This window comes from Lacerta agilis, chromosome 5 (genome assembly GCF_009819535.1).
Source record: "Lacerta agilis isolate rLacAgi1 chromosome 5, rLacAgi1.pri, whole genome shotgun sequence".
NCBI lineage: Eukaryota > Metazoa > Chordata > Lepidosauria > Squamata > Lacertidae > Lacerta > Lacerta agilis.
In genome coordinates, this window is record NC_046316.1 from 33625349 (window position 1) to 33647324 (window position 21976).

At 39.6% G+C, this 21976-nt stretch overlaps 1 protein-coding gene across 1 annotated transcript in view; it reads left to right on the forward strand.

Moving 5' to 3' along the window:
* TBC1D12 (TBC1 domain family member 12) overlaps positions 1-21459 on the forward strand; it is a 48489-nt gene extending 27030 nt beyond the window's left edge. Inside the window, 11 exon segments of the mRNA XM_033149249.1 lie at positions 5763-5878; positions 6386-6468; positions 8431-8548; positions 9100-9206; positions 10191-10271; positions 12378-12478; positions 15428-15499; positions 16669-16797; positions 17415-17524; positions 18066-18321; positions 19792-21459. Of these exon segments, the coding sequence (XP_033005140.1) occupies positions 5763-5878; positions 6386-6468; positions 8431-8548; positions 9100-9206; positions 10191-10271; positions 12378-12478; positions 15428-15499; positions 16669-16797; positions 17415-17524; positions 18066-18321; positions 19792-19806 (1188 nt within the window). The 3' untranslated portion in view covers positions 19807-21459.
* The last annotated feature ends 517 nt before the right edge of the window (positions 21460-21976 follow it).

Consider the following 21976-nt stretch of genomic DNA (forward strand, 5'->3'; position numbering starts at 1 on the left):
TTAGATGGCATATCACATAATTGTAGCATGAGTTAACAGTACTAACTCATCAAGTCACTGAATACCATTATTGAAAAGCAAGTTTTACTCATTTCCCTTGTTCACAGTTTGCAAATTTGATATGAATCTCTTTGCTTTGTTTCTTTCATTTGAAAATGTATCCAGATTAATTGTTGCAGTTGAATGAAATATTCATTCTTGTTCACTTAGCATGTGCTTTCAGCAATTTTAAGCAATAGTCTACAAATGTTTTCAGCAACTTCACTAACGTCTGGCTGTATAGTGAAATTAAATAATTGTAACAGTTTCCAATGTTAAAGGTCGCCATTCCAAGTGGACTGGTGAAGGGAAAATATGCCAGAGTTGAGCTTGGCAAAGGCTGCAGCTATATTATAGTGCAAGGAGAACTTCCTTAAAAGCAAAGGACTCGTTTTTTTTCTTGACTGGCTCTACTCATAGTAAGCTCTTATTCATGGAGCAATACTTTTCCATTGTATTAAGGCCAGCTATTCTCTCTGTTCTGCCACTATTATCTATGAGCAACAAGCCTTGGTGCTTTTCTAGATAACTGATTAAATAACGAATACGTCATCTAAATTGGGGGTGTGATCTACTTAAAAAATGTGTACCCCTCCATTCTCTTGTTCACTCAAAACTCAGGGTGGCTGTAGATCACTGCTTATTAACCTGTTAATAATCTTGAACCTTAATCCCAACCCAGTCTAAAGTAGTATGTATTTGAAAAGCCGATTTTCAGGCCATCTTGACTAATGAGTCATTTAGATGTTATTTCCTCTTTCAACCATTTAATCCCCTAGTTTCTAACTATTCATTTGTTAGTAGCATTGAACAGGGAACAGCCTGTAGTAAGAATATTGGCATTTGAATGGGGTCATGTCAGATAGGAGTCCTATTTTCTCCCCTTCGTCAAATACACTACTAGATCAAAGTGTCAGGATCCCCATCTGTTAGTAACATAATTGGACACATGCTGAGAGAATAAAAGAATATTTTGGCAGATGTAAGAGAGCTCAGATTGCTGGAGCTAGTCCCTTTCCCCCCTTTTCTTCCTGTTTATCTTGGTTATGTTAAGCATGCTTTTCTGCCTTTAAAATATTTGAGTGCCTTTCTTTGAATTATTATTATTATTTGCTTGTTAAGGCCTCAAGCAAATAATAAACAAAAAACAAAAAAACAAAAACAAATGTTAACCCTAAAAAAAACGGAACGCCCTTTCCCCCTCCTTTGTGTGTTTTGTTGCTGTGGGGGTGGGAGGAAGGATGGCATTGAGTTGCAGTGCCTTGTGAATCCTGACACTTGGATCTATTGGAACTTGATCATCAGTAGCACTGAAATGGTATTGTTTTCTTTAGAGAGAGTGGGAAATGCTGATAGGCCGACTCTGCTTCCTCATCTTTCATTCTCTCCAATTTCCCTTTCTTGGGGTAATTGTATGTCTGTTGCCATATCTACTGCCTTTCACACTCTGCTTTTTCAAATTCCTTTAAACCTCTTTATAAGGCTTGCTTTTTAATATCTTCCGAGTTGCCTTTGCTATAATGTATCAGCAACTCCTCTCTCTGATGCAAATTCCTGAACTTAAAAAGGTTTTAAGTTATACACTGGCTTTTGACACTTGATGTATTTTTAGGACCCAGCTTATTCTGTAATTTTAAGTTGTTTTAAATTGTTTTTAAACATTGTGCTTTTATTATTGTAACCCACCTTGGAACAACAACAAGCTAAGTTCTTATTTGTTTGTGGCAAGGTAGACTTTTCAAGAACAATGAAATACTTGGGTTTCAGTTTGTTGAATATAACATGTAGTGGACACAGTCTTTGTTTCATATCCCAGAAATGATGCTACTTACAGCAAGGGGGGGAAAGTGAGTGACATGGTGCACCCCTACTAGAGATCATGTAAAATACACTTTCATAACACTATGACAAAGGGTTTTCTTCTTTGCTTCCCTCCGTTATCTTGGGATTATCCTGGTTCAATTTATTGGGGGACGGTCGGAATTATCAAGAGCCTATCTGAAGAAGTGTGCATGCACACGAAAGCTCATACCAAGAACAAACTTAGTTTGGTCTCTAAGGTGCTACTGGAAGAATTTTTATTTTTTATTTTGTTTTGACTATGGCAGACCAACACGGCTACCTGCCTGTAACTAAAGACAACAGTGTTACCATATTTTTCACTCCATAAGAGAACTTTTTTCCTCCTAAAAGTAAGGGGAAATGTCTGTGCGTCTTATGGAGCGAATGCATGGTCCCTGGAGCCGAATTGCCTAGGGGCCAAAAGCAGATCGTGCTCTTTTTTTTACAAAGAGAGAAGGGGGGTATTGAAAGGAAGCTGCTGAACAGCTGTTCAGCAAGTTATCAGGGAGAGAGATAAGGCTCCCTTTCCAGCCCCGCCCCCTTGCCCAGGCCTCCATTGTGAATGCAGAGGAAGGCTGTTTGTTTTCCCCAGCGACATGTGACTAGCTGATTAGATTATCTGTCTAGAAACTGTAGAAATGGCTGTAGGACTAGAAGCTGCAGAATTGTGAGCTGACCCCATAAAAACGGGGCTTTTCCTCTTGAAAAAGAAGCTGCACCACTTTCAGCTGATCCTCAAAAAAACAGGGCTTTTTCCCTTTGCAAAAAAAGCTGCACCACCTTCAGCTGATCCTCAAAAAAGCAGGGCTTTTCCCTTTGCAAAAAAAAGCTGCATCACTTCAGCTGATCCTCAAAAAAAGGGGATTTTCCCTTTGCAAAAAAAAGCTGCACCACTTTGAGCAGATCCTCAAAAAAACAGGGCTTTCCCCCTATCCTCCTCTAAAAACTAGGTGAATCTTATGTTCAGGTGCGTCTTAAGGAGCGAAAAATACGGTAACTTAAATTTTACACAGTCAGAAATACACACTATTGCTCAAATAGCAAGGCATTCAAAAAGCTTGCTTTCAGTTTGTCACATCACAGAATAAACAAGGAGTTAAGTGTTCAGAGTCTTGCATCCCTTTCTTGCCCTTTGTGCATTCAGTACTGACACAAGGAAATATGTGTCCAAAATGGCATTCTTAATTGATTTTCTGTCTTGTAGACAGTAGCAATTGTCAAGAAATTGCTGTGTGCAGGAGGCACCGGTACCTGTCTCAGCTAGCCTATCTAAAATTGCTTTAGCAAAGGCTGAGTGTAGCTGGTGTTTGCACTGTGCAGGCACAGAAACTGGTATTGGGTCCAGAATTCAGTAGCTTGATAATTTCTAGTCTTTGTGTCTGGGAAGATAAACTTGGAAGTATTGTGGGTAGTGCCTGGTAAAAATTAAAAAACAACAACAAACAAAACAGATGAGGCAGGGTAGGGCACAGGGTGAAGCTTTATTGTACTGAAGAGTTTCCTGCCACTATCTATGATTAGCAGACATTTAAGCAGAGTGAGCAAACAGAATTCATGCAGGGTGCAGATCTTGCATTTTCTTGGCACAAACCTTTTAACAGCATAAAGTATACACAGCCCTAACTGACTAATAAGCCTGGCAACCTTCTGTCTATACTTTTATATGTTCACTGGCACAGCATTTATCTTTTTTGCACTCCATTGCATAGCTTATAAAAATGTATTGATTGCTTCTAACATTCTCTGAATAGATGCTTTTCACAGCCTCTTAATTTGACCTCCTGAAAACGTCCAAAGGTCAGTTACCTTTACCATGTCTGGAGGACTGTAGCTCCCATTAATGGGTCTGTTGAAGTCTTCTAGCCCTTGTAGTTGTGAAGACAAGCTTGGAAATATTATGGGTAGTAGCTGGTAAGGCCAGCCATGCTTGGCAGAATTGAATCTTGCTGATTCTAGTGAGTCATTTCATCCCAAGTAATTGAGATTAGGATATTTGGTACATCTGAAATATGTAAATTATATTTCTGAATATTTATGTTAGGCTAAAAAATTCATCTGTGCAGTTGCCATAAATGGATTTAACATAGTGCTAAAAACATGGTAATGTAAATGGTGTGGCCTTTTCATTTATGCTGTAACTGTCCCCAGCAGCATTCTCTAAAGCAATAATAATGTTGTGGGTTGATGCCAAATAAGTGCTGCAGTCTATACAACCCTGTCACTACTTCCGGCAGGGAACCCCTCTTTTAGCTGTCTGACCAAACCATAACTGATGAATTTGATGCCACAATAACTTACCATCATTGGATGCTTTAAATGAAGTGGTATTCTTGTTCCACAACCAACATGCTTGAAAAAGCGAAGCACCAACCTTCTGTGCCTTTCTCCAATTCTGAATGCTAGCAAACAGTGTCCAAAATAGCCAAACTCCTTTTAAAAGGTGGCACCAAACTTTTATTACGTTATGGAAGCGTATCCTCTGTTAGGCCTCGTATAGTATTGATATTTTGGCAGAAGGGATTTCTGAATAGTTGGGTGTATTTTTTTATTTTTTTTACATTTTAAGTGTATCAAATTAATTAAGGAGCTTTATCTGGTTGGCCACAGTCAGAATAGGATGCTGGACTAAATGACCTTTGGTCTGATCCAGAAGGGATCTTCTTAGGTTCTAGCCATGCATTTTAAAGATGAAGATAAAGTTTTCATGAGGAAATTAGTGTGCTTGCTTTGTACTTCTTTGTGCATATAATTTTTACCTCTGTAGCTGCTGCAAATTCAGTTATTTAGAATAGCATATTTTTTCAGTTCAACTGATTTGTTGCTTTTTACGTTTTGAAATGGGCTAGGTCTGTGGAATTTAGCAGTGTATTTGAGATACTTTTTTGGGAAAACATGGTTCAATATATAGCAGTATTTTGCCTTGATCTCTTTAACAACAACAACAACAATAACAATAACAATTATTTATTTGTACCCCGCCCATCTGGCTGGGTCTCCCCAGCCACTCTGGGCGGCTTCCAACAAATATTAAAATACATTGAAATACGTGGCCAAACGTCTAGTGTAGTCGTTACTGCAAAACCACGGTGGGTACAGTTCTTTGATACAAACCTTTTAGACTGTGGTTTGGCCACAATTAATGTTTCACCTCACTTTTTAATACAATCAGCAAGGATGTGTGTAGGTGAGGAAGAAACATATGCTTTATAATTATTTTATGTACAATACAGCTGATATATCACACCTAAGTTGATCAAACATTTTTATCTGTATACATTCAGATTACCATATTACTGGCAACTGAGATAGTAAAGACAGTGGCTTCGTTCAGACATGGTTTCTCATTACAGGAATGAGCTTATAGCAAGCCTTGTGCTTGTGGACTTTCCCATCCCCCTTCTGTCCTTCCTGTGTGATTGGGAAGAGTAGTTCAAATGCACTTACTGTACTTCTGTTTTAGACTAATCACAGTTAAGTGTTATGTCTTAACTATGGTTAGTTGAAACTTGTGGACTTCAAACCATAACGGTAAAACATTGTTTATCACTAGGTTACATCAGAATGGGACCAGTAACTTTCAATAAGTAGCAGATTATTTCTCTTGTCTTGCTTCCTCCTTTTATATGGACTTTCCACAAGCTGTAATTTGCAGAACATTTACTCTTTTAGCTTGTGTTGGTTACAACACGATTACTAGATGCAGCGCCTTTCACTCTGTCCTGAGTCTCAAGCTGATACTGTGCATGACTGCTAGCAATATTCATCTGACTCTGAAGTTGTCGTTACCTAGGCGACTCATAGCTTCATTGATAGAAGCTTAACTGTTGCCTTTTATCCCATCTATGGATCAACTAAAATAATATCATTCAAATCTTGTTTAGGAGTATGAAGCACGAACAGGAAAAGCATGTAAACCTGCACCCCAAGCGACAAGACGTAGACACTTTGAATTTGAGCCACTTTCAACTACTGCTCTTATTTTGGAGGATCGACCATCGTAAGTAGCTACGAGTTCTTTTGAAAGCAGAGTATCAGTTTCATGTCAAAGCAGGTTGTTATGACCAAAGTTATGCCTGAAAGGATTTACCTACCTCCCCCTGAAGATCATATCAAAATTCAATGTTGTTTTTTGTGGTGCACAGAAATGTTCATTCAGGTAGCCCTTCAGATATCCTTGCCCCAAGTTGTAAATGACTTCCTAGATCCATCCCAGCAACTTGAAGTATGTCCGGAAACAAACTATGAAGGTTTGTACTATAAATATTGTATAATGTGGGTCAGTCTTACCTTTCCCCTTATTTATAGTCTGCCTGCCTCCTGAGATATTGGCCATAAATCTTTCCTTTAGTAAGGTAATTATGGTATCTTGCAGGGCTCAGAAGGGAAGGTCCTGTTGGGAGTAAGCAGAGTGGAATAATTTATTCCCATGTATAGGAAATGAAACAAAACAGAACTCTTTAATTTGATTCATCTAGCCTTACCTTTGCTTACGTTTCCCCCCCAGGAACCTTCCTGCAAAATCTGTAGAAGAGGCTTTACGTCACAGACAAGAATATGATGAAATGGTGGCAGAAGCAAAAAAGAGAGGTATGGCTAGTCTTACTGTTCATAATGCTATTTTCTAAAAATGAAAATGTAGGAATATAAAAATAGAATGCAAATTATCCTGGACTAAAAGAAAACTCTTCTTTCTTTCTTTTAACACAGAGGTACAGTCTTACAATGAACTTAATTCGTTCTTCAAAGTATGGCTGCAATTTAATACTTTAGCACACTGTGTGGCACTGAAACTTTCACATTTGTTTCATACATTGCTTTGTACTTGGGATTCTGAAGACAGACACTCGTTAATGCTTTGTGGGTATACACACACAAGCACACACAACTAGATATTTCTCTCTTACACACACAACCCACCTATTTCACTGTTATACTCACCTCTGCAGCTTAACATGGCAGAAAAAGCCAAAGCAGTAGCCTGGTAGCTTATGTTCTGCTAGAGAGGGTCACAATTTAGATATGTGCCATTTGTGTATGTTACGCTGTTGAACTGGTATTCAGTGCAGTTAGTGTATATGGAAATGCAGGTGATCACTGCCTTTTCAACTTCAGCAGATGGCGTTTAGTGGATTCTATCCTCAGCCTAAAACCTGTTGTCATCCTGCACCAAGACTGTGTGCAAGTTAAAAGACTTTAGGCCTTGACCTTACAAAGGATACATTTGCTTATCTACCCCTCGGAGCTCGTGCCAGTGTTGAAACCATAACGCTGTGCAAGTTTATTAATGTTTGTGCATAACTTTCTTACACCCTTGCAAGTGCTTACCCATGATAGCAATAGATTAGCACTCCAGCGTCAATTAAAATATTTTCTCAAAGGCAGCTTGCTTCTATGTTGGCTGGTCAATGCAGTCAACAATTTGTTTTAACAGCTTGTCAAATAAAATTGCTTTTTTTTCTTACATGAATTGGATTCTTTACATAAGGAAAGTATGCAGGTGACATGTAGGTTGTACAGTGTGGTATAGACACTTTTACATCAAACCTGCAGACCTCATGACCTACCTTGCCAAACACAACCCCACCAGCCTTGTATTGTGGTGGGTACTTGGAAGACATACCCCTCCTATTCTCCCTGTCCCAAGCAGGCAGTAGCAACACCAGGGTTCAGTGAACCCCTCTGGCTTAATTGGGTTTGGAGAAATTGTAGAGGTCACCCATACCTGTGTACAAAAACCAGTAACATTTGAAAGTCCTGAAAGCAAGGCAGATTTCCATGAGCTTCCTGCATTGCACGGGGTTGAACAAGATGACCCTTGGGATCTCTTCCAACTCTACAATTCTATAAATAACACAAATTCTAATGTGATATAGGAAAATACAGGATTGGAGACTAAAACAACTGACTTGCTGTTGTGTTTCATCTTTGCCTCTATATACTGATGGTATTTGAGAAGGTGGATTTTTTTGGGGGGGGGGAGGAAGATAATGTTGGAGTTGAAAGTGTAATCTCTTGCTTAAAAAATAATAATCTTTGTTACTCCAGTCATTCTACTTGGAATCAGTAATTTTGCCTTTGCTCTAAACTGCTGGCTCACTCTAATTTCCCTTAGAACTCACTATTACATTACTCTCCCAGTTTTCTGAGATTTAATTAGTCATCCAATAACATCTGTCCTAACTTGGCTTGTCATGGTTCATGCAACAAGTGGTTTCTTATGAAGCTCCTCTAGAATAGCTTATTCAAACATTATTTGAGATGTTGGTTAGTCAGTGTACAGCCCTACTTCCTCTTACTAGATATACACAATTGCAGACATCCACTATGTCTTGCAAACTTGGAAGAGGAAATGGGGAAATTGACAGTATTGGGAGATTCATATTCTGTCGAGAGCTAATCTCAACAGCGCCGATGTGCAAGAAAATTGGCAGGTGACTTAATCTGGAGAATGTAACCCCCAGAACATTTTCTATCTTGATACATTTTTGAAATGTTGATTTGAAAATTACATTTTAATATTAAAATTACTGAATATTCTGGATTTAATAGAAATTAAGGACGCACATAGAAGGAAGAAAATAATGAAAGAACGCTTCAAGCAAGAGGAGAACATTGCTAGCGCTATGGTGATTTGGGTCAATGAAATACTGCCTAATTGGGAGAGCATGTAAGTATAGATGACTTTGTAACATCAGGAGCCTTCTTACTGATACTTGCTAGCTGCTATGGAAGCCCTTTTGACTGAAGAGCAGGATGAAAACGCATTAAATATAAGCTTCACAGGCTTTTATATCCCTCAAAAGCCTTGAATGTTTTTCTTTCTGTTCTCAAACATGTATTTGGGCTCATGATAGTCTAGAATTACCTTTTCTATTCAGTTACAGGAGGTTATTCAGTAATCTCTTTAATAAATTGTTGTCACTAGCAGTTTGTCTAAATGCTCACCCAGTGCGAAGTTGTAGTCTTCCAGGGGCAGGGGGTTTCCCTGGGTGTGGCATCTAGGAGAAACCATAAGGCACTGTTGGCTTAAATGAGATAAAGCTGTGTCAATAGCCCTCTCAGGTGACCTGGCTTCCATAAGGGAAAACACTGACTTTCCGCAATATGGAGCCCAAGCTTGCTGATGTTCTTTGCTTCTGGGGCAACCTGGAAATGCCAGGAATTGCAGCTAAGTTACCTGTACTTACCAACCCCCCCCCCCATCTTCTCCTTTTTTAGGCGTTCTACAAGGAGAGTTCGAGAATTGTGGTGGCAAGGGTTACCGCCAAGTGTTCGTGGGAAGGTGTGGAGTCTTGCTGTAGGAAATGAACTGAATATCACTCCTGGTATGTGTTATAACATGCAAACTCTTATCTCAGTAGGGTGGTGGTCTCAAGAAATAACCCAACATTTCTTCCACTGAGTTTGTAATAGCTTTTATTGATGCAGAAAGAAGTTGCTTTTAGAAGAGATTAATTTATGCCTCAGAGTTCCACAAATGTATCTATTTTGCTTCACCCAGGAGAGCTAAACTGGCACAGTCTCCCAATATCAATTTTAAATTGAAGCCATTTAAAGATGATAATGAAAGGGACAACTTTTTCTAGCTGTCAAATAGTTTTCAAAAAGCTAGAGCTTGTTAATAGTTTTGTCATGGGGGGAAGACAGCCTTTAAATAATGGGACTTAACTAAATATTTTAGTTCAAGAGACTGTTTTTAATATTCAAGAAAACTCACTCTTTTTAGGAAGAAATCACTTGATTAGTAGATTTTAGCATGTTTCAATTTAATCTCTTCCAAGAAAGATCAGTAAAGCTGGTTTAAGAACTGGAACAACGTAAAGATTCTAACAGTTCACAATTTTTTGTATGGAGCATGCCTAGATCTCTATGTACTTGTTTGGACAATCGTGTCTTGGATTAATACCCAGATACACGAAGGAGCATTTTAGCTGAGCATGAAGCCCTTTTACATGAGTTTCCATTAACAATTGTTTCCTGGTTAATCTTAACTAGGAATCTGTGTTCAACAGTTCTGGAATATGAAGCCATGGTTTGAAGTTGGTTAAATTTGTGAATTGAGTACCTAGTGGTTTGTTTGTGTGTGCAACGGGGGATATACAGGCAGCCAAAAGGCTTGTTCATGTCTCAAGCTAAAGCTAACTTCAGGGAAGCTGTCCCGAGTCAGTAGCTGGATATTACACAGTATGATTTCCCCCCTGGCTTTTATAACTAAATTGCATATAATAAGAAACAGGATTACTGTGAAAATTGTATAGTTCTTACCTGTAAATTTGCCCTTTGGCGCCATTTTGCTGTCTGTTTTGCAGAACTCTATGAAATCTTCTTATCTAGAGCCAAGGAACGATGGAAGAGTTTTGGGGAGATGGGTGCTGAGAATGATGCAGAAGGTAGGTTACCATGATACCTGTTGCTGCTTTTACACTCTTCTAAGTAGAATGCACACAATTAGCCAAATGACACATTCAGATATATAGCACAGCCTTCTTGAGACTATATCATTCATTGTAGGATCAAACGTTTGATACTTGCACATAGAAAGCTAACGTTATCATCAACTAACACTACAGTTTGATGTGGTATAGTTCTGAGCAAGTTGAATCCCAATATTAATCTCTTTGTTTGGAGATTCAGGCACAGTAGCAGATACCTTAAAATTGTCTGCTCGTTGAAATGTGGGTTTTCCTTCAGAGAATGTAATACTGTTATGATCGGGTGGATTTGGCATAAAAACTGAAGCTGGAAGAGCTTAATAAAAGCAAGATAGATTTTATTGTCACAGGCTTTAAATAGTGTCCAGCTCAGAAAGAAAGAAAGAAATCGTCTGCATTTGTAGTTTTGTGGGGAGGATACCAATTTAACAACAGAACTGGCAATATCAGTTCAGAGTAAGTCTGGCCAGTTGTGATCCAACCTTATGAGCAGTACAGAATTAGTGGGGTGAGGGGAGAAGCCCTTTTCCAATCTAAATTTATGACGTGATGATATCTTAGCATGCTTGCTTGGGAAGTACAGTATGGTCTCTAAAGATGTCTGAAACATGATTTCATGTTTGGGGAATAAGCCCTTCAGGTGTATCTGAAGAAGTGTGCATGCACACGAAAGCTCATACCAAGAACAAACTTAGTTGGTCTCTAAGGTGCTACTGGAAGGAATTTTTTTATTTTGTTTTGACTATGGCAGACCAACATGGCTACCTACCTGTAACTAGATGGATGAGGGAATATAGTATTGTGCTGAAGAGTCTGTTTGCTCTATGGGCCCCAGCTCTTTGTGCTGGAGAGCAGGCTGCTGTCAGCCTAGAAGAGTGTGGCCTAGAAACTACCATGCTTGCAGAATAAACAGGAGCACAAACTGGGTAACTTAGGTCTTTGTCCGAATAGTGGAACACTCCATAAGGAGTGGAAACAACTGAGACTTCAGGATGTAACCCGGAAAAAGGGAGTTTTAAAATAAATGATGATAACGCCCAAAATCACAAGTCAAGTGTTGAAGGCTACTGAGAAGGGACGGAGAAAGAATAGGACAAGTGCCACAAGCCCAAATTGCACAACTGTGTTCTAGTTGAAGGGAGAAGGTAGAGGCAGAGCAAGGATTAGCGAGAGGAAGAAGAAGCAAGCAAAACAACAACAACAACAACAACACAACAACAACAACAACAACAACAAAACAGGCAGAAAGGGAGGAAAAGACTAATGGAAGTTGAGGTTTTTTCCCTATCACAGAGGAAGGCCTGATGAGAAGGATCCGTGGTGTAGTAAAGTAAAAATACAGGACGCAGTAGAGCTTTTACTGCACAGTAAAGCTGTTACCTACCAGAATGAGTTGGACACTGTGTCTGCTTGCAGGGCTGCTCTCAGGAGATGTCCTTTCCCCAGAATTCTAAAAACAATTAGTTTTGTTAAATGGAAACAGGAAGTCTGCTGAAAGGTGTTTTCCAGAGGAACAAAAAGGGTGGATATCTTTGGCTATTTTCTGAAACAGGGAATGAATGGTGTGGTTCCATGTAGTCAAAAGGCCATGGGATCTTTGTATTGCCAGTTTAATGAGTAGCAGGGTATTGTCCAAATTTAGATTAGGATGCGGTTGCTTTTGACTCTGCAAGTCCAAGGGGTCTGTAGCTCCTGGACGTTTAGGGCTAGGAACTCTGTTTCCCAGGTCAGTAGAAGGCCTAATTCAGATAGTCTGACATACTTGTCCTGGGTTGCCAAGCCCTTGCCAACTATAGGATGGAAATCTGAGACAAAACCTTCTTTTATTTTTGCTGTGGGTATACCAAACACGACTCATAGGTTAACATGATAGCTGAATGAAATAGTTGTCCTGTTGTTCTCTACACATTTTCCTGCTTTCTGTAATTAAGTTAGTATTTTCTTAATTTCTGATTGGAAATAATAGTCAGACTACATAGAAGATGGCCATAGTCTTACGTTACTGTATAAATAACTCTACAGACATATACATATATATAAATCTGCATGCTTTAATTTCTGTAGATGCTGGAGTATCAGTTGCTGATCGGGAGGCTAGTTTGGAGCTAATAAAATTGGATATATCCCGCACATTTCCATCCCTCTATATTTTCAGAAGGTAAAATGTTTTTGACTTTGTTCAGATGCAAACATGTTAAACATGAGGTCATTTCCCCCGCTGTGGCTGGTTTTCTTTTTTAAAAATAATAATAATCTGTCAATGAAAGGTTGTTTTTTTATGGAATTTTCTGCCATGGATTCATGCAGCTGGAGAATTCCATGCTACATTAATAGTAGTGTGACTCAAAAATAATTTGAAAAGGCACTTGTGTATCAGGTATAAACTCTATAACTTCATCTTCTTGGCATGATACTTAGAGGGAGTGTTTTATCTGACTAGGTTAACAAATGTTCTGTCTATGCATCTGTTTCCCTGCAGTCGAATAGTTAGATCTTTGACTTTCTTTACGTGCTTGCAAGGGTGGAGTGTGGCAGGGAGTAAAGCAGCTATAGTAAGCAAGCTAAAATTCATTTTCCAGGCTGGTGAGTGAGTGCTGGGATTTGGGGAGAGATTGATTGATGTGTCCAACTAAAGCAATAGAATGTAAAGCAGCTTGCAAACCTTGTTGCTTCATTCACTGAGCAAACATAGCAGGTCTTACAGGACTTAAGCCATTGTTTCTGGGGGGTGCGGCATAACTGCAAACAAAAGATCACCTGGTCAGCTAGAGTTTATGCTTGCTCACCACTGCCAACTGGGAAAGTAAGCCAGTTCCACGGCTGTTCAAATAACAATATTCTGGCAGAAAGACAAGCATACAAATCTGCAAGTGTTAAGTGTTTGGCTTTTAAAAACATGAAAAAATGGCAGCTTATACTTACAAAACAGAATTCAGAGAGCTTGTTTGATAGTATGTCAAATAACTAAATGAATGGTGTAGTATAAGGGTAAAATATACTCACCCACCCCCTTTCAAATATATGTCAGACCTCTGCATATGTTTTAATAGAAAAACGACAGTGCCTGCCCCTCTTAACATTTATGGACTTGGAATTTTGGTACAGTATTGGCATTCCAGTCTATAATGCACGTAAGAAGAGTCCTTATACACATTTGTTTATATAGTTCCATCTCTGTGTATGCTTTTACAGCGTAACAAGCAAAACAGCAGGTCCCTTGACCCAAAGAAGCTTTTTAATCCCCAGAGTTAAAATAGGATCTATTTACTCAAGAGTCTTGAGTGGTCTTCCTCTTTTGTTCCTGGTGAAACCGAAAGTGCATTCCAACTAGACAGAATAATAAAAACAACAACCCAGAGAGCTGTCTCTCAGAGTTAGTTTGCCTTGCTCAACCATCACCTGAAACTTTGTGTCTGGATAGTTTCCCTTCTTTGTTCGCTTAGCCAATTTGCATTCCTAAATGAACAGCCTACAAACCCGAAAGTTAATTTCAGCTCCAATATATGAGTACTAAAGGATGAAATACGAATGTTCAGGTGTGAGGCTTTCTGTTTTGTTTAGTTAACTCACCCCTGCTACTACTAATTGCAAAAAAGTTTCTGTAATTTTCATTATATGATAACCTAATGCAGTGTCGCCAACCTTTCTGAGCTGCAGTGGCTGCTGTCGGGGGTTTTGGCATAATCGCTGCCACATTTAAAAGCGCAGAAGAAAGGACAAGGCCCTCAATGTGGTGCTGTCATGCCCCACCCCCATCGGCCACCTCATCAGTGGGGGGGGGGGAATGCAAATATCAACTACTGCTGCAGTTGCTTACAACGAGAAGCTGTTTGTATCTCTATTCAGAACGGATGAGAGGGTAGGTGTCAAATCCTGGCATCCAGGGAAATGTAGACATGTTTAAGCGAGTGTGTTCAGTTTAGGGGAAGCTGTGTCAGTCCAAGCAGGAACTGAGCAGGAAGAGCAAACAGTGTATCATGGATATTGAGGGGATGGTTACTGAGACACTTTCTGGGTACTGTAGGGCAGTGTTTTTCAACCTTTTTTGGGCAAAGGCACACTTGTTTCATGAAAAAATCACGAGGCACACCACCATTAGAAAATGTTAAAAATTTAACTCTGTGTCTATATTGACTATATATAAAGTAATTCTCTTGAATTTTTCAATTTTCCCACGGCACACAAGGCAACATCTCGCGGCACACTAGTGTGCCGCGGAACAGTGGTTGAAAAACACTGCTGTAGGGCATGTTCCCCAACCTTGGGCCTCCAGCTGTTTTTGGACTACAGCTCCCATCATCCCTAGCTAGCAAGGCCAGTGTTCAGGGATGATGGAGTTGTAGTCCAAAAACAGCTGGAGGCCCAAAGTTGGGGAACACTGCCGTAGGAGGTAAAGGTGGGCACACTGTATCAGTTGGCAACATATTGGTGACCTCTGACCCAATGTCTCCACTAAAAAAGAGGAGGAGGAGGAGGAAACTATTAATGACCAAGAATCTGTCTAAAATAACTTCTTCACAATCTGGGACAGGGTGATAGTGGTGGAATAAAATACACAATTCGTCGTATGCAAGGCTTTCTCCGCATCTAAAACGCTTGCTCTGGATCACAACTGTTGTGAATTCAGAGTTACATTTTGTCAGCACTGAAACAGCTCTTAGCAGTACGTGTAGTCCAGAGAAAATTGGGAGAAAACAATGCAGTTTGTCTGTACAGTTTGGAACTGAATACTAATAACCAAGTTCACACTCTGGGGTGACTGCCAGCGTTCCTAAGTGTTGACTCTTTAGCTCACTGGTCCTTGTTTGCCTGAAGGTAGTACAATAGAATGAAGAATATATATGCTCGCTTGCACATGTGTTCATAGGTAATGGGTGGAGGGATTTTTTTTAGCCTTTTGCAGCTGTTACAGTTCCATGCAGTCAGGAACAAATGTACTTGTAGGAATTTCAGTGCTGCTGTCACACATACATAGCCAAGCTTCTGGGCATGCCTAACTTGTATAGATTGAATATATTGTGACCCAGTGGAAATAGTCTTCTGAATTCAAAATAAAGCTAGAAAAACAAAATAAATGTTAACATATACTCCCCCCCCCATTGTTTTCACTTCAGGGTGGCCCTTATCATGATCTTTTGCACAGTGTCCTGGGAGCATATACATGTTACAGACCAGATGTAGGATATGTAAGTATCCATACAACATTGCCGTTCTTCTCATTATAATGACGTTTCATATAAATATTGCTTGACGTTTAAAGGAATAGTTTTTGCTGAGTAAACTATCTCAATATAGCTTCCCTGTGTAGCACCAGTAGAAGAGGTTGTTCTGTCTCTCATATTTGCGCGTACACACACACACACACACACACGTCTCCATAGATACTTCAAAACACTTAACGATAGTTTTTTTTTAATACATACATACATAACTTCTTTTTGACTTCCTACCCCTCCTTTACTGATGTTTATTTTATTAATCCTTTTTATTAGCTGTTTTAAAACACATATGTTTTTATTATCTAAACCCGATACCATTAATTCTTTCAATAATCCATTGCTTATATTTTAAATCCTGCCTGCTACTTCATGTATGGGTGATAGTTTGATAGATAATCCAACTGCTCTGTTGCATTTAGAGGAGTGGTGGGATACCACCAACCAGTGAGCCTAACTGGATCTGGCAGGGGTCCTACTCTGGCTCACAGGACCATGTTCCTCAACACACGCCAGCCTGCTCCACACCTGACATCAGATGTGGTGTCACAGCGAAGGAACAACTGGGAGCTTGAAGTACACTTCCAGTATCTCTTTGACAAGGAGGTATTGCTGATGGCATCGATCAGCTGATTGGCGCTTTGAAGTTGTATGTTTACAGTTGGGTTTAAATTCAAACTGCATCAGCAAAGGGATGTTTTCCTCCACTGACCAACTGTTTGGACAGCTTTGCTGGTATACAGAAAATGAATGTCTGTTTGCAGATGTGGTTTGGATTCAAACTGCACCAGCAAATGGTCAAAGCAGAACTCTGCTGGTACCGGTGTTAGCTGCTTGGTGCTGATGACAAGCCTCTTTGCTGTTAGCTGACATAGTGATGTAGCCTGTTGTGGGTGGGGAAGCTAAGAATCTGTCCTGGAGCTGAAAATGTTTCCCAGCCCTGGTTTAGAGGTAATGGCTCAACTGTAGCCTGCGGGGATGAGTCTGTAAATCCTGTTGACATGTGATTGGGACAACTGTAAATAAATTTGGTTGCATTCTAGTCTTTACTAATACTGTAGCTTATAGATAGATCCCTACCTTAATATAAAAATGAGACTGTTTACTTAATGCACTTTCGCTGCTTTTGTTTTTTGAAGGTGCAGGGAATGTCCTTCATTGCTGCAGTCCTTATTCTCAATCTGGAAGAGGCAGATGCGTTCATTGCCTTTGCAAACCTCCTGAACAAGCCATGCCAGTTGGCCTTTTTCCGTGTGGATCACAGCATGGTATATACAATTTCCAGCGTCTCGTAACTTACTGTTACTATTTCACTTAAACCATTTTGTGACTACTAGAATCTTTTTAACAGGCAGGAAATGGGTGTCAGTCTACACCCAGTAGAATTTCTACTTTCCTAAGGAACAGTGCTTTGCATTCATACTTGCCACTAGCAGGGGTACTTGTGTCTCTGGAATTAAATCGGCAACTATTTCTTTTGTTAAAATTTACCATCCCCTTTCAGAATTCTGTTCTTGTAGCTTCCTCTCCTATAATTCATTTTCTGGAAACAATGGGCTAATGATTACCCTACAGCCAATCTCTTGTTTTGCCAGGATGGAAAGAAAGCAAGGAAAAAGAGACTAACTCATTTTTCTGCTGTCTGCACTGTAAGTGTAGTTGGCTAAATTTGTTGCTGGAGAAGTACAGATACTACAGTTGTCATAGCCACTGCACTGGAAGTTTTACTATTTAAATGATGTATGCTGCGCTTCACTAAAACCAGCAGAATATGTCCTGTAGAGGGGTATAGCTTCCTTGAAGGCTTCATTATTTATGGCACCCCGTGGGTTCCGTCCCCCTGAACTAGACTTTCTTAGTTTCCCCCCTCTTTTTTCCTTTACAGATGCTGAAGTACTTTGCAGCATTTGAAGTATTTTTTGAAGAAAACCTCCCCAAATTGTTTCATCATTTTAAATCCTACAAACTTACCCCTGACATATACTTGATAGACTGGTAAGTTGGAAGATTGGTTGAATAGGTCTGTTTTGCTTTCCCTGTTAAATGGATAAACTTGCAGCTGAAGTTTGATAATACAGATAATGGGCGCTCTGTAGAAATTTCTCCATTCTGTGTGGGTGGGGGCGGGGCGGTGAGCAGTTGTTGGGGCAAGTTGGGAACATAATTCCCATCTAGCTGAGACTTTCGGTGTCTAAACAAACTTACGTGAGTGAATGTCTGCTCATGCAGTATAGCTTTCCCACCCCTCCTTCTCTCTCGCAGCTTCTTGTACCATGCTCCCTCAGCCTGGAAAAGCCTGGTACGTGGGGCTGCAGTGGATTGGGAGGGGGCAGATCAGTGAAATTTTGCAGAGTCAGCTTGTGTGAGTGGGATACCTACTGGTGTGTTTTTCCCAGATCCAAAGTATTAATGGACTTCTAAATAAAATACCTCTGACAGTGAAGGAGCTCAAAGTTCACTGCACAAAATTGATGGCATGTACTTTGTCCTCACGTTCCTGATACTTCTGATTTAAAAAAAAAAACCCACCCCCCAGGATCTTCACCCTGTACAGCAAGTCACTACCCCTTGATCTGGCCTGTCGCGTCTGGGATGTCTTTTGTAGAGACGGAGAAGAATTTTTGTTCAGAACTGGATTAGGAATTCTTGGCTATATGAAGAGATCCTCTGCAGATGGACTCATTCATATAGCACAGTTTCTAACAAAGCTACCTGAAGACATCACATCGGAGAACTTCTTTACTTGTATTACATCTATTCAGATGCAGAATAGTAACAAAAAATGGGCTCAGGTAAGTGTTAATTTTATTATAAATAAATTGGCTCACGTTAACTGTTGATTTTCTGCCCTCAAAAACATGTCGCCTAGGACAGCTTAGCGAGAATAAACGCAGTAAAGAATTAAAATATATGAACAGACTCACTCTCTCTATATATATATATATACATTCACACATAAAATAATATTAAACCATCAGCAGAAATACAGTAAGCACACAGCTTACATGGGGGATAGGCTCTGGGGATCTGTGTGCAAAGGCAAAATCACATAAAATCAGGAGTGCCCCTGGAACAGGACCCCACCCCCCATCTCTATCTGTCCAAGCTGGCGTGCTGAGTGGGCCTTGCACCCCACGCAAGATCTCGGGAGCCTTGCAATGTCTTTCCAGAGGCTGGTAACCAAGGTAAAAAGGTAAAGGGACCCCTGACCATTAGGTCCAGTTGCAAACAACTCTGAGGTTGCGGCGCTCATCTCGCTTTACTGGCCAACGGAGCCGGCATACAGCTTCCGGGTCATGTGGCCAGCATGACTAAGCCACTTCTGGCAAACCAGAGCAGCGCACAGAAATGCCGTTTACCTTCCCGCCAGAGCGGTACCTATTTATCTACTTGCACTTGACGTGCTTTGGAACTGCTAGGTTGGCAGAAGCAGGGACCGAGCAACGGGAGCTCACCCCGTCGCAGGGATTTGAACAGCTGACCTTCTGATCGGCAAGCCCCTTAAAAATCTCCCACCTTGCTTAGCAGGTTCTGGGAAGGTCTCATGAGTGCCCTGGTGTGTTCCTGCAAGATGTGCTGGGTCTGCATGGGGAGGCAGTACAACTTGCCTACCTGTCATTTTCAGGAGGGAATGGGGCATGCTGTCATGATGAGAGAAACCGTTCAAGGCCCCTGCAGGGTTCTGCTACTTCATGGGTGGTGTACTGAACTCTTGTTAAATGAGAAATACCTTTAGCTACACTTCCTTAAACTCAAAGCATTATATTTTAACCCCATGGTGCTACAGTGTGCAGCAATATTTCTGTTGTAAATTCTTGACCCCGCAGTCATCATCTAAGGCCCTTCTTTGTGTGCCTCCTGCTCTACAAGAGTCCCAAAAGAGCAGGTGGTGTAAAATGAACAGTGTATCTTTCCATATTAAACCCTTCTGTAGACTAAAATGGAAAATTAGCTGTGTTGTTTTAAATTGTGGATAACCCTTGTTGACTGGAGAGCAGAAAGACGGGCTTCATGTGTTTCTAAGGCAGACCATTTTTCAATTGTCATGGTGCTTTTTCATTCCCTATTTTCCATTAATCACTTGGGGATTGATACTTTTTATATTGGGTTACTTGGGGGGAAAGAGATGGAGTGGGAATGAAATAATCTTCAGTGATTATGATGGATGCAAAGAACCTGCAATGAGGAATCAGTATTATAAAAGTTAGTGAGAAATTGAATAGTGTCTGATTTTTAACACTTACCTTAAAATCAATTTGCAGGTGTTGCATCATTAATGAAGGATAGCAAAGAAGGAGACAAGAACCATAGTCCCAGCACTAAAAAGTTAATTTCAAGTTTATTGGAAATAATAAAGAAACCACTTGCTTGTTAAAGGATTCTAAACATCTTATCAATGAAAACCACTAAGAAGAAACAGCTTGGGAAGAGACAGTATTTGACTGAGTACAGTGGTGGAATTTGATGAAATGTTCACCCTGTTGCCAGTATTAAAGAGCTTTTTGTGGGAGGAGCCCTTTTCACAGGAAGCAAAACAATAAAAACTTACGAAACTGAGAAAGTGGCTAATGCATATTTAATATTTAAAGTTGAATGCAATAAAAATTTGTAATAACTTTTGTTGGTACTTTAAATTTTTAGGGATACCTTTTTTATGATGATCACAAAGGCACTTTTGGGAGGAAAGCAGGCGTTTAAAAAGTAAGGCCCAAAACTGCTACCGGAACCAAACATTTTGGTACAAATACCTCCAAAATTAACCAGTGAAATTCTTAGGACCAAATAAGTTTTTTGCTTTGGTATACATGCCAGATAATAGGAGGCTTATATATGTCTTGCTAGACTCCTTTTAAACTGCAGCTTCACTCTTCGGTTAAATGAATGTACGTAAGGTGGAACAGAGTATGCTGCATCAAGTCTTGCCGCAAAGTCATTGGCAAAAAGTCTTTTGGCCTAAAGGTGGCAGTGGTTAAGATAACTATTTTAACTGTGTGCTTGTATAAGCAACTGATGGGTTTCTGGAATTTTGCTTCCTGGAGTACTTGGTAGGTAGCTTGCTTACATTACAGAAAAATTGGATTCCTATTCCACGAAAATCAGATCAGTTCTTGATTTATTTTTTAAATCAAAGTGACTTATACTTGATGATAAACACTAGTATAATTAATAAGCTAGTGACAAATGCTTTTGCACATTTTAAGCAATGTTAATGTGAAAGTTTGAGTCCCTGTATATTAAAACCTTTCTCACTTAAATGCAAAATGGAATAGTTTTGAATTGCAGTGTGTACAATAATTAATACCCTAAATCCATACTGTCAGTCACATCTAACATCAGCACTGTACTGTAAATGTGATCTATGGAAGCTCTTTAACTTCCTTCACACTCCAAAACATTTTAAAAATGACATTTGAACTGGAGGGAGATGGAAAGGATACCTCTTAAACTCTGAGCAGCTAATGCTTGTTCTTTCTAAATCCATTTTGATAGTATTAATGTAAATAAAATGCATTATGATTTTTTTTTGTACCTGGTCCCTGTACGTGGAAATGAAGTGGAAATTTATCATTGCATTAAAAAATTGAAAGAAAAGAGAGACTACTTCAGCTGTCAAGTGTTAAAAGAAGTTGCAGAACCCGGTTTTAAAGATTTGGGTTGCAGTATGTTGGAATATTTATGTATCGTTATCAGATTTAAAACTACACTTTATATTACTTACAACATACAATTTGAAGTTAAAATGTCTTTCTTTTCTTATGTATGTATTACTTACTTGGTTCCCGTGTATGTCCTCTATTTGGGTTCTCTTGTACAGTTTTCTTACTTTTCAAGTATACACATGTATATAAATTGTAAATAGAAGGTATTTTGCCTTCATTCAAGACCACTAGTAACTATTCCTATGTAAATAAAACTTGTAAGCAGAATGAGTGATGTCTCGTCATTTAATTCTCCCGCTCAGATGCAAAGCAATATTGAAACGTCTGAATCTTCAGTAGCTTCTACAGATTTATTTTTCAGATATCATGACCCCATCTGTAATGGAGCTGGGATTCTAAGGGGTGACATTTAAAGTCTACAAATAAAGTTATTGGTAAAAGGTTATGATTGGTTGAAACTTCACAAGGAATTACAATCCTTCTCACAAACATTAACTCAATTTGGAACAAGTCTGTGCAAAACTATTTTTTCTTAAACAGAGTGGCTAAACAGCTGGCCCTGTGCCAGGGAATGTCTTGGCAGAGAAGCAGAACCTAGAGAAGCAGAGCTCAGACAATAAACCATAGGTTTTTGGTTTTTTACCCATCCCTGTTTCATATGCAAATACCTGTCCCATTTAGTTCCTAAATGTGGTAGTTTGATACAAACCTAAGGCAGCTGCCTACAGCACCAAATGTAAAGTGTAATTTTTAAAAATCAGGATAGATGTATAGCATCATTACAGAT